General features: G+C 28.0%; 2 protein-coding genes across 4 annotated transcripts in view; both read right to left on the bottom strand.

Annotated features, from left to right (window-relative positions):
* LOC113385351 (polymerase delta-interacting protein 3-like) lies at nucleotides 1-4,173 on the bottom strand. 3 transcript variants are annotated; one of them, XM_026623193.1, is made up of 10 exons: nucleotides 4,029-4,173; nucleotides 3,602-3,785; nucleotides 3,454-3,532; nucleotides 3,037-3,096; nucleotides 2,602-2,661; nucleotides 2,302-2,494; nucleotides 1,717-1,973; nucleotides 821-972; nucleotides 516-721; nucleotides 1-138 (listed from the first exon to the last, which is right to left on the bottom strand). In XM_026623193.1, the coding sequence occupies exons 1-10, from the start codon at nucleotides 4,091-4,093 to the stop codon at nucleotides 48-50; spliced, it is 1,347 nt and encodes a 448-aa protein (XP_026478978.1). In that variant the 5' UTR covers nucleotides 4,094-4,173; the 3' UTR covers nucleotides 1-47. The 3 variants fall into 3 exon arrangements, with proteins under 3 accessions (XP_026478978.1, XP_026478976.1, XP_026478979.1); XM_026623191.1 differs by having other exon boundaries at nucleotides 5-141; XM_026623194.1 differs by lacking the exon at nucleotides 2,602-2,661 and having other exon boundaries at nucleotides 5-141.
* Nucleotides 4,174-9,020: 4,847 nt separating this feature from the next.
* The window catches only part of LOC113386197 (transformation/transcription domain-associated protein-like), a 38,532-nt gene continuing 34,672 nt past the window's right edge, over nucleotides 9,021-12,880 (bottom strand). The window contains 8 exon segments of the mRNA XM_026623993.1: nucleotides 9,021-9,356; nucleotides 9,430-9,569; nucleotides 9,804-9,945; nucleotides 10,018-10,235; nucleotides 11,304-11,421; nucleotides 11,621-11,930; nucleotides 12,143-12,368; nucleotides 12,610-12,784. Of these exon segments, the coding sequence (XP_026479778.1) occupies nucleotides 9,021-9,356; nucleotides 9,430-9,569; nucleotides 9,804-9,945; nucleotides 10,018-10,235; nucleotides 11,304-11,421; nucleotides 11,621-11,930; nucleotides 12,143-12,368; nucleotides 12,610-12,784 (1,665 nt within the window).

The raw sequence follows: 12,880 nt of genomic DNA, 5'->3' as shown, positions 1-12,880 counted from the left end.
ATGATTATTTCTGGTAAAATAAAATGATGTACCTTCATCCTAATTTTTTATCTCCTCATAAACATTGCAGCATGAAAGGCCTCTAAATCAGGCTCAGCAATAGTACTGGCTCTTTTCGGTACATAACCTCTCAATTGACTACTGAAATTAATTTGATTAATACATGATATTAATTTATGTACTTGTTTTTGCCTCGATTGTAAAACTTTTGTATTGATTGAAAAATTGAATAAATTTATGCTCCACTCTTTAAGAGCAAGAAATAAAAATTAGTTTATCAATTATACAAAGAAGCAGCAATGCGAAGAACATACAAGAAAGCATAACATAAAGAATTTAGACTTATTTATTTTCTGTAAAACCAAAAAATGGCAAAACCTTAAAATAATCCTTTGCTACAAGGTAGATCTGAATTTTTCTATATGAGCAAATTAATATTAAATTATTATATATATTTAATTAAAATGGATAATTAAACGTTATTTTTCAATATGATAAGACAATAAATAATTTACCTGGTGGGTTTCAATGCCGGTGCTGTTGGTTTATTACCCTGCCTTGGATTAACTAGCAAACATTTCATAGGCTGACCATCTAGTTGTCGATTGTGATACACATCCACTGCTTGTTGAGCATCAGCCAATGTCTTGAAAATAACTTCAGCAGTTCCCGGTCTAACCAAACGAGATTCCAAAAGTTCTCCCACATCCTCAAATAATTCCTGTAATATAAAGTTTAATTCAAATTTTTAAAAGTTATTTTTAAGACAAGAGGGTTTTTAAAACATATAACAATAAATTATGTGTTTACAATTACACACCTTAATATCCTCTTGGGTAACATTTGCTTGAAGGTTACTAACAACTATCCTATACCCTTGTGGTAAGTTATAACTTTGAACAGGTCTGGACTGCTGTTGAGTTCTACTGCGACTAGGAATTCTGGGAGGGCTTCTTGAGTAATCTTTAGATTCTGACACATACAAAAATACACAAAATGTAATATATATATATATATATATATATATATATATATATATATATATATATACGTGGTCTGTTCAAAAAGTACCCGGAATTTTCGTATATAAATATAAAATATTTATTTATTCGTCTACATTAATGTGGTCCCCTTCGAAGTAGTCCCCCCCAGATATAATACACTTATGCCAGCGTTTTTTCCAATTTTCGAAGCACCCTTGATATTCACTTTTTGATATGTCCTTGAGCACTCTCAGCGATTTTCTTCAATCGAGGAAAACCGCCGTCCTTTCATGGGTCTCTTCAACTTTGGGAATAGGAAAAAGTCACACGGAGCCATATCTGGTGAATTTTTGCACTTTGCAACACTTTATTTCATTTTTTACGCAAAATTTAATACAAATTCTTTGACTTTTCAATTCTTCCATTGTAAAAATCGCCGAGCTCAGAAAAACACGTCGAACCTTAGCGACTACCACAGACAAAGTAAACAGTGAATATAGCTGAAAATTTCATCATACTTTAGGGGCATGTATACCAACATAATAAAAAAAAAATTTTGACAATCAGACACTCCAGACCCGCGAAATTTAATTATTAGTAATTCCGGGTACTTTTTGAACAGACCACGTATATATATATATATATATATATATATATGTTATATATATATATATATATATATATATATATATACATACATATATATAAAATAATAGATAAAATATGAGCAAACCTGATGATAAAATACCCATAGTCCTAACACGCGGTGGACTACAATCTAGTCTTGAATGGACAGAATCAGTTAAATCAATAGTATTAGTTCTAGGAACAAGATGAGCTGAGTTCCATCCTGATATGGCCCTATTTTGTGGTCTTTCTGGTGGAGGTGTCACTTCTCGTAACGATCTATATCTACTTGGTCTTTCATATATTGCATCAACAACATCATCATCAATATCCATGGCTACAGGGCTTTCCATAATATTGCGACTGTAAATTAATTGGAAATAACACTAAATAAAATCACAATGAACATTCAATGTATTAAATCTCATTCTCAGCTAATAATTTTAAAATCAATTAGTTTAAATAAATAAACTATAATAAAGTATCAATAAAAACAGTAGTCACATGAGATGAGAGAAATATTACTGTGTTCATTCATCCATCAAAAATAGTTTCATTTTGAATAATCAGAGATGCATAATTTTACATTTTCACACATTTAAATATGTATGACAAAGAATATATATATATATATATATATATATATATATTAAAAAAAAAAAGAAATATTTATTGATATTAATAGACTTACTTTACAGGTACATTTTGATTAACAGTGATTTTCATGTGCAAATCTTTAGGAATGATGGACTGTGGCTTGCGAATAGTTTTAACATTGCGGCTAATTGAGGAATCCCAAATTGAAGATCGATTGCCAATGTCAGGCAATGGTGGCATCCGAGACATTGCATAATTATTTTTAAATGTCATAGTTATAGGTAAATCTGAAAATGTTTATGTATTTAGATTTTGCACCATAAATATTCTTAAGACTACAAATAATATGTTGTTTGGATATATATCTAAAATATTCATAAATAATGAGCTCAACCTGAGCGAATACAATTGTTCTTCACTGACCATTGTAACGCAGCTGGCTGGCGTACAAAATCTAAAGCATAATCAAATAATTATATGAGGTTATAACATTGCTTTAATTAATAGAATATATATTTAAAATATTGATAAATAAGGAGCTCAACCTGAGAGAATATAATTGTTCTTGATTGATCATTTCAAAACAGTACATATGCGTATATAATTTTCTATATTTTATATTTTTCTAAGAAAACAATAAGAATGGTATAATAGGAAAAATAATAAAAAGTTATTCAATATTTGAATTTTTAAAGAACTACAAGATTTATTGTGAAATATTGAATAGTAGTACAATTGTATGAATTATATTCATGTAGTACTTTAAATATGAATGAAAAACTTCAACAATATTTAAAACAGACAGAAATAAGAATTATTATTTATATACCTGAGGGAATAAGTTCCTTCTTGGCAGGTCGTTGTAAATCAGCTGGTTTCCGTACAAAATCTAAAATATACAATCATATATTACTAATAAATTAAAGTTAATTTTTCCTAATATAACAGTTTGTTAAATTTGACAACATAAAGTGTGAATTACATAAAATCATTATGATTATATTATATAATAATAATTATATTTCTGAACCTTTCACTTATTTTATTCAAAGTTTCAGGGATATGGAATGTACCCTTCGTCAGACACTATTGTTAATGATATTTTTTATTTTTTATTATTCATTTACACACTTAATTATTTAGTGAAAAATAATCTTAATTAATCTAAATAATAATAAGTTTTATCATTAATATATATATATATATATATATATATATATATATATATTCATTTTTGTATGTATACCTCTTTTTGTAGATAAACTAATTTGGCCACTTCTGTTAGTCGATAAGGCAAATCGACCATTTCCAACATTTTGAGGAAGCTGCAATTAATCACTTATATATTCACAAATGCCATAATATATATCAACATAAAATTAACTACTTATTACGTTCTGTTTTCTCAACTTTTGCAGCTTAAGTCTAGCATCAGTTTTTTTAGCAATCTGCGCTAGTTTATCACGAGCATCAACTAATTTTGTTCGATTTTTTTGTATTATCTTCAATCTAGCATCTTTAATATTTGCCTTTGGTACAGACTGAAATGCTCCACGTTTTTTAGGTATTCTATTTTTTCTGTAAATCAAACCAAATGTAATGATATATTACATATATTGCATGTTAAATATTTTTGTTGATATAAAAAGTTGAGAATAAATAAAACAATGAATTGAAGAAAATATCGTGCGCTCAAACGCTTATATATATATATATATATATATATATATATATATATATATATATAATATAATCGGGCGACTACGTTATTGAGTTTATCATTAATGCAGACATTAATACAAAAATACATTAGAAAGTTACCCATTTCGTTTCTGGAAATTTTGCATTTTTTTCTTTTTAATTATTTCTGCTAAACTAATATCCATCGTATTGACTTTTAAATATAACTATTTTATAAATATCAGTAATAGAATAATAAGTTGATTTTAATCTTAACCAAGCACAAATATTTTCGATATGTGTCAAAATTGATTTTTATCTATCAACACCAATGAAGTCATCCCAAAAAAAAAACCGTTAATATCATATGTAATATCCGCTAAAACTAGAAAACAAATTTTGTCATTCAGACCATAGATAAATAAGCATTCAGAGCTCCAGAGGAATAATGAATGATACATTATATACTCTTTTTCATCTATGGGCCGATACACAATTATGTATCGGATATTTTAGCAAATTAAACATTATATTGCCTTTTGCAAATATTTCTTTACAAAAGATTAACGTAACTTATCTGAGAAATAATACGGAATGGGCAAGCTCTCCTCTAGCGAATTTTAAGTGAAACTTGACGACCAACAAATATGGCGGATGACACATTTATGAGTTGAATTTTCTGTCAACTAATATTTGTTTTGATGTAAAACAACACGCCGTTAAATCCCAAAAAGATGTTATTTGCAAAAACACCCCACGGACGTTAAGTTTAGTTTAGTCTAGTTCTCTTTTTATTTTTATTATCTGGATTGTTTTTATCAATTACATAAAGGTTTATTACGTATTTATTTATTATCAATTAATTTTATAAAGATTAATAGAATTATAATAAGAATTTCAATTTAAGGAGTAATACATAGATAAAAGAAGAGTATATAGATCGCTCTCTTGGGGCATATTTCGTTGCCACGTTAACTGTCAACTTGCCGGGGTTAGTTCGAGCTGCTCTCCCTTGGTGCGCACGCGTCGACCGTAGAACGGGTGCGTACAAAAAATACTATAGAAATGCACCAATATTATAGACCGTTTGAATTCAAAATTAAAAAAAAAGAAATTGAATTTTAAAAAGCATTTATTTTTAACAATAGTATTTCACACACATGGTTACAAAAAATTCATCCTTATAAGCTAAACACAAAAGAAATAAAATTGTGTATATACATATACATATATATATATATATATATATATATATATATATATATATATATATATATATATTACTTATAATTACAATTAGATTGCTTATAATTACAATTAGATTAAGATAAATAATTTAAACACATTTCATAATTCGATCTCAATAATAAATAAATAAAAAAAATTGAGAAACTATCGGATCTCTTTCATTATTCGCAAAAATTTGAGAAGCTATCGGATCTTTTTCATTATTCGCAAAAGCAACAAAATTTCTAGAAACTGAAGAGAAAAAAATAATTATTTTCATATAAAAAACAAAATATATATATATTTAAAAATCATTTGCAAAATTAATGCATACGATAATCTTCTCAAGTAACTCAGTTTATATTTTTTTTGAATAATGCTAATTAACAATTAAGTTACTGTTTTGTTTCTAGTAATATTTTCTACGACTAGTGTTGATGTTAATTTGAATGTTAAACAAAATGTCATTATCATCATTAACATAAAAAAGGAAATTATTAATAGTAATGTACAAGTACTTAATAGTTTTCTTATGGCATCTTCAATGACACATTTAAGAATAACATCTCTATCAGAAATAAGGGGTGCACGTTAATGGTGTTTTATTCCTCTAAATAAAAAAAAGAGTGCGCGTAAGGATCACACGCGATTGAAGTAAAACTTATTTGCAATTATATTGTAGCAAATTTAAGTTGAGTAAAAATAAATACATTATATAAAAATTTTGAATAAGGTTTATTAGTAATATGGTAACACTCGTGATGCACACATTTATTAGTGTCGTCAATCATTATACATATTTATATAATGATAAATTATAAATTATATATTTATGATTACATTAAAAATATGTATAATATTTACAAACAATAATGTAATCAAAGACGTACTTGAAATATGACATGATCGTTTTAAAGTAATTGCTGATTAATAAATTCTATAATATTCATTCACACAGTGGATTATGTTAAACAACGCCAAAACAAATATTGTTTTTGCAAATTAATTCATCCTGTAACAATAGTGTTTGAAGAACTTTATGTAATTAAAATTAACATACATTCATTTACTGTTTGTGATTTTTTACTTTTTCGCTGACGATATAATCTCATTCCTTGAACAGCTGTAATATCCGTCTTGCCTAACAAATTGAAGCCATACTTTTATATTTGTTTTATTTATCAAGCCCTGCACATAGCTTGATCTATGTATAGGTGAAATTAACCTTTCAGATACAGTATCTAGTTTAGGTAGATAATTTGGTATAGGTGGAAATACAAACCGGTTAAACTTACACAAAGTGGGAATTTTACCCGAATTTAATATCTTTCGACAAGTTTGACATCCAACCTGATTATTTTATCCAACCTAACCCATGTCGCGCCTAAAGAAGTTTTACTTCAAAAAATGTTCAGAGACTACAAGCTAAATACAAAACTCAAGTGAAAGTCGACACATTTTGTTTTGTTTTTGACATATGATTTGACATTTGATGTATTTTTTGTTTTGCTCGCAGACTAGATCGAATAATTGCGATTGCTGCGCTTACAGCGTCGTAGTCTTCAACTTCACGTTGGCATTTTCGTTGCATTTGTACGGATTTACACCCGTGTCGCGCCTAATGAAGTTTTTACACCCATGTCGCGCCTAAAGAAGTTTTACTTCAAAAGAGATTAGCGAATATATAATTTCTTTCATTTGACAGTTCCTGTCAATCTGTACAATGTAATTATTTTTACGATCATTAAACAACGCAGATAATAATATTCCTGTGTAATATCAAAATTCAACTATCACTACTCACAAACTTTTCGTGGGACATAGCCAAACCTAAATTACCCCTTAGCTAGAATTTTATCATTAAGCATGAATTTCTTACCATTTAACAATTTAGTATTTTCTCCTAGCCGACTTAATATATCATTATGAGTACTATTATTCAATGTCAGTGGGAGATCAGCAAATATTTCAGCATGTTTCAGACTGGCTTGTAATTTCTTTATTAATGTTTTTCCCTGTTTATTCGTCTCATATCAATACTTGTGTTTATTATGTTATTATGTTACTTGTGTTTATCAATACTTGTGTTTCATAACTACTTCCAAGAGAAAAACTGCTGAAAAAAATCAATGTTAAATTATTTATTATGAACCTTTATTATTAGTACAAGAATAATTCTTAAAAACTTACCTATCAGTGAGTTGGTTAGTCTGACGGCAATTTTATCTTTCAATAATTATAACCTTAAAATTCCTAGCATTGCTAAATGTCTCAGTTATTATGCTATAATAAAAACTTATATCACGTAGTAATAGATGCAAGTATTTTGAAGTATGCATATTGATGAATATACTTACTTATTGTTGAAGGCCCGTAAATATTATTAATCATTTTACATACTACATAGGTTTTAGTAGGAAACACTAATTTTGACCAGCCAAATAGCAAACATCTACAACATCCAAAACAATATTTATTTGTGATTAATGTTTGGTTATTTTATTCTTATTACGTACTTTGTCATTTCTCGCTGGAAATACATGCAATTTTGCATTTTTTTGGTATTAGTGCACCCTGGAACGTAACACTTCGACATTTTGCTTTCAAACTAATCCTAATCACTTATAAACGCAACTGAACGTTCTCGAAATTGTTTGATCGCCCGCGTTGAAATTGTTACCCGATGAGTACAAAATCGCTGCAAGAGCGCTCCAAGGGAGAGCAGCTCTAACTAAAATCGAGCTACAGAGTTTTGTTTGGAGATTACCGGCCATGGAGTAATACTTGCATAGATAAAAGAAGAGTGGAAGCTGAGTTCGAAACGTGTTGCATGGATCCAAATAAAACTGTTGACGACTGTCGGCAAGTACATGTGCAGGTTGAAATGGTCTGGCAATTTGATTTTTGAACTTCTCAATGAATAAATTAAATCATATAAAAGTTTGAAGGAACAAGTTTACAGTTCGTCTTTTTTTTACACTTTCAAGCGTCTGGAGAGCATGATGTGCACACTTTGTGAAATGACTATTTGCAATATAAAAACACATCTAAATATTTATTTGGATTTATTGGTTTTTCATGCATAGACAATTATATAATAATGGTTCTTTTCGTCATAACGGAATAATTAAATCAGAATGTAATATTACCAATAAAAAAATATATAAATATTTTTAGTGTTGCATTATTAAATGTATTTATTGTAATACTTATTACTATTTCTTGTGCTATAAAAATATGATCAATAAGCATCTATACTTAGTTGAATTTATCACATGACAAGCATGCAAATCAAAATTATTTTTATTGAATTTTGTTCTAATTTAATTGTGAGCTTTTTTTGTTGAAGAAATTGAATATTTTGGAATTGTGTAATCATATACTAAATTTGCAATAAACTAATGTACCTCAACATTCTGAGGTTATTATAAAATACAAGAGCGTTTATGCCATTAATTTAATAACATCATTCAAAATTAAAAAAAAATACCATTCACACCAAGTACAATTCCATTCATTATGAATTAATTTTTTTAAATTTATTTTACTACTGCTTCTAATCTAATCTCACTTAAAAGTAAATATACTAAATTATACTATTCACAGACATTTTATATATTTTATATTTTATATTATTAAAATTCTGCATATATATGCAAAGTATTGAGTTGTGCAAAGCACTCAATATTTCAGCCTTGATATAATCAAATATTTTTCTACATATTAGAAAGAATAGATTTAGTTGATGTCAAAATTGAGCAATACGTCATTTTCAATTGAAAGTCAATATTGAAAGTTTATCAAGTTAAACTATATGAGCCTAAGTACTCGACCTATACTTATACTTGACGTATTAAAATATTAATACTATTTTGATAGAATTATTACATTGCATCGAAAATAAATTTATAACCATGGGTGCCAAGCAGGATCCATACGACACAAATTATTGAAATTGGTGGCAGCAGTAACAAGTGTGCTGACTTTACTATCAATTCCTTCATAAGTTGCAATGCTATTTAGTCGAGATGTTATAGATTTAACTACGCCAACGGTTAAAATGATGTATTGCTCTGAATCATTCACAGAGTTGTCAGTTGCTTTCTCTTGTTGATTCAGAGACTGTGCTTCACGAGTTTCATCCATACCTTTGTTTCTTTCTTGAATTATTTTATTATCTTCACGTCTTTTATATGCTGTTATAATTTCGTCACGTAATATTGTTTTTAGAATTGTTTGTACCTGTATTGAATGTTTGTTATTAGTTTTTTTAAACTTATATAATTATTTTTTGTAAGTTTCATTAGTTTACTACCTTAAATGTAGGATGAGTCAAACATCTTGCTACAGATATCATGGATGCAGTCAGTGGTCCAGTAATTCCAAAATTTGAAACAAATTCAACAACATTTGGTGTTAGTCTAAATGGAACTGGCCTGTTACTAAGAAGTTCGCCTAAAAAGTTAAGTTTTAGACAATTAATTAGTATATTTATATTATATAAAACTTCGGAATAAAAAAATTATTATGTTTATTGGAATTAAATATATATTTTAATCTGTTTTCAACGATATTAATGAAACAATCAGATTAAAATTTAATTCTTATTCTCAAAAATTTTGTCACTTATATTGGTTTTATCAATTAAATAGATTATGATAGAAATTTTAATTCTTAATTAGCACTTACAATTAGTTTCGTCAATATCAAATTTATAATAAGCAATATTCATTAAGCCAGAATCTTGATGTATGTACATCATATCAGGATTCAATCTGGTCAGATGAAGAACATACTCCGCAAAACAGGATAGCGCCAATTGTAATGTAAACTAAAAATAATGATATTTAATAATGATTCAAACAAAACACACCCAATGCACAAAATATATTAATTTAAATACCATTTTTCGGAAAGACCAATAATCCGTAGCATTTGGAAATGTTTTCAAAGCCCAATGCTTCAGCAAAGTTCTAGGAGCCATGGAATTTTGCACTTCTTGAAAAACATCCCTAAGAATTTCATAGCATATTTGCGAACCCCTTGCTTGAACAGATGCCAATCTTTCATAATATCGCGCTACTGGTGCTTCATGCTCAATAGCCAATGTAGTAGCACAACCTAAAAAATGACACCACATAATCAGGTCTTAGCTTTATTTTATAAAATAAATATCATGATCTGAAAATTCATATTTTTAAATTATTTTTCATATTATAAACAATTCATTTATTAATATACATTTTATTTAAAAAAAAAAAAACAAACAAATTCAAAATTCCCAAAAATGATTAAAATTTTCAGAAACATACAAAATCTTTATAACTTTGCAATTCAAACATTTCTTTTATGTTCAGAATAATTTATTTTTAATTTTTTATGAAGTAAATTGCAGATAAGTTAAGGGGGGCGATACATGTAATCGCCTTAATTTTTACCATTTTTTGAGGACTTTTTAAACTGGGAAGGAATGACTGAATCTTTTTGAACTTTTTTAGGGTTATTTATTATATATTAAAATACACAAAAAAAATTTTTTTCATTTTTTTTTTTTAAATGGCTGCCGTAAAAATAAATCTGCCAAGACCCTCTCGGAAAACGCCATCAATTTGCGGGCGTTCTCACTTTTCGTACGGTGATTTGAAATCAAAAAAATTAGTTTGTACGTGTTCATAAAACATATATCTTCTAGTTAAACCAAAAAAAAATTAAAAAAGTCACAAAATCGTAAATTGGCACACCTCAGAAAAAAAAGTTCGATTTTTCACCTTTTTTTCAATGGTTTTTTTTGGTAAAAGGGTTAATTTTTAAAAAATTTTTTGGAATGTTTGAGGTTTAACTAGAAGCTATTACTGTAAAGTAGATGTGTGCAAAATTTAATTGGAATCGGTTGAGAACTTTTTGAGTTATCCCGCCCGCAAATTTCAAAAATGTCGTTTTGAGAAAAACGCGTTTAAAGTTTTGGCACAGAAACAGATAAGAGTACAATAGCACTCAAGCGTCGAGTTGAGGCGTGGCACTTAAATGAGTTTTTATTGTATAAATAATGATAATTTTGTTTTGAATATTTACAGGCATATTTTTGAGATGTTATTGTAAGGATTTATAAAAAAAAAAAATCGATTTTTTTTTCTTGTTACATGTATCGCCCCCCTTAAGAAATTGATGCGATTTATATACATGTCTTACTTTTTTTGTATATATCTAGTAGTGACAACGATGCAGGATTATCTTCTACCAAACGAATCTGTGGTGAAACAGCAACAACTTTCGGAATAGTGAAATGTAAAAATCTTTTTGAAGTCTCCTACAAATATATAAAAAAAAATCCTTTGCAACTTTATATACATCATTCAAATATAATATATAAATATTAGTGCAACTATTTAATATATAAAGTAGCTTTAAACTTAAACAATTATGATTTATAATTTTAGATTAGCTAAATACGCCTAACATATTGTTTTTCATATACATACAGCTCTACAGTCTTATGTTACTGTTACCTTTTGTTTTCCGAGGTAATGATTTAACATTCTTAGCAATTGTAGTACTCGTTCCTCTCTTCTAGTATCACCAAAACATAAATAATTCACAACCAGGTACGGGTAAATTTTTCCATTATGTCCTCTAATAAAAAGTCTTCGAGCTGCAGCATTATGTTTCTGAACTATTTCAACACGTGGCATGAAGCGCGCGATCCGAACATAATAATGTGAATTTCTTGGTAACAAAAACTCTCCTGGTAACTCTACTTCAGCTGTCTTCAATGAAAAGTTGGACAAAAAGCGGCATTTCTCTTCTATTAAAAATGACCTATATTAATTTAAATTTGATTAATAATGACTATGTACCATAGTTTTGTTTGTTTATTTTCTGACTAAGATCACGTTCTTGACAGGAACACACATAGTTCCAAAATGCCGACAATAAACAGTAATTAGAAAAAAAGGTTTTTTATTACTATTCAAAGGTCAATACAACATATACAAATCCAAGTAATGCTATTAATTTCATACTACACTCACTTTGGCAATAATTTGGTTTTGGCTTCTAAAATTTTAATCCATTTCTTGAATTTTCCAATCAGATTGTGTAATCTCATGGCATTTGGCTGACTAAAATCAAAATCTTTTTTAAACTGATCTTTCATCTTCTGAAATACGGGATCTTGCTTAGTTGCTTCGGCTCTTCTAGCTAGACATTCTGAGGCTGCTGTCGGGAATTTTGCATGAGTTGAACTTGAGATATGCTCTATAAATAATTGAATTTGTTATTGTTAATTCGAATATGAACAAAAACAGTTTATCAGAGCATTAAAGAATAATTGTATAGTAATTGACATATATAGTTATATCTAAATATAAACATAAATACAGAAGAATAAACATAAGTAAAAAGCGCACTCAATCTTATACATATACAAAATATATATATATATATATATATATATATATATATATATATATTAATATATATTCAAAATTATGTGTACCAATTCCAGTTCCAAATGTTGCTGCAAGCTTTTCTACGAAATTTACTGTGTGAGGCGTGATTCGAGCTTTACCCACAGCAGCACGGTTCTCAAAAGCTACTGCATGACACTTGGCAAGCCCTTGGCGTAAATGTCGTAAGACTTCTTCATAACCATTCTCTCGGAACCAATCCATCTAAATTTTTAATTCACAATGATTAAAAAAATCACAAAGATTTCCATAATTCAAATATTCAAAAATATGTACTGGTATATATATATATATATATAT

Source organism: Ctenocephalides felis, unplaced genomic scaffold (genome assembly GCF_003426905.1).
Source record: "Ctenocephalides felis isolate EL2017-DRISC unplaced genomic scaffold, ASM342690v1 CF-g0.4_SCAFFOLD_03571, whole genome shotgun sequence".
Lineage (NCBI taxonomy): Eukaryota > Metazoa > Arthropoda > Insecta > Siphonaptera > Pulicidae > Ctenocephalides > Ctenocephalides felis.
Note: the sequence above shows the minus strand (reverse complement) of the source record. Positions and strands in the feature narration are given on the sequence as shown.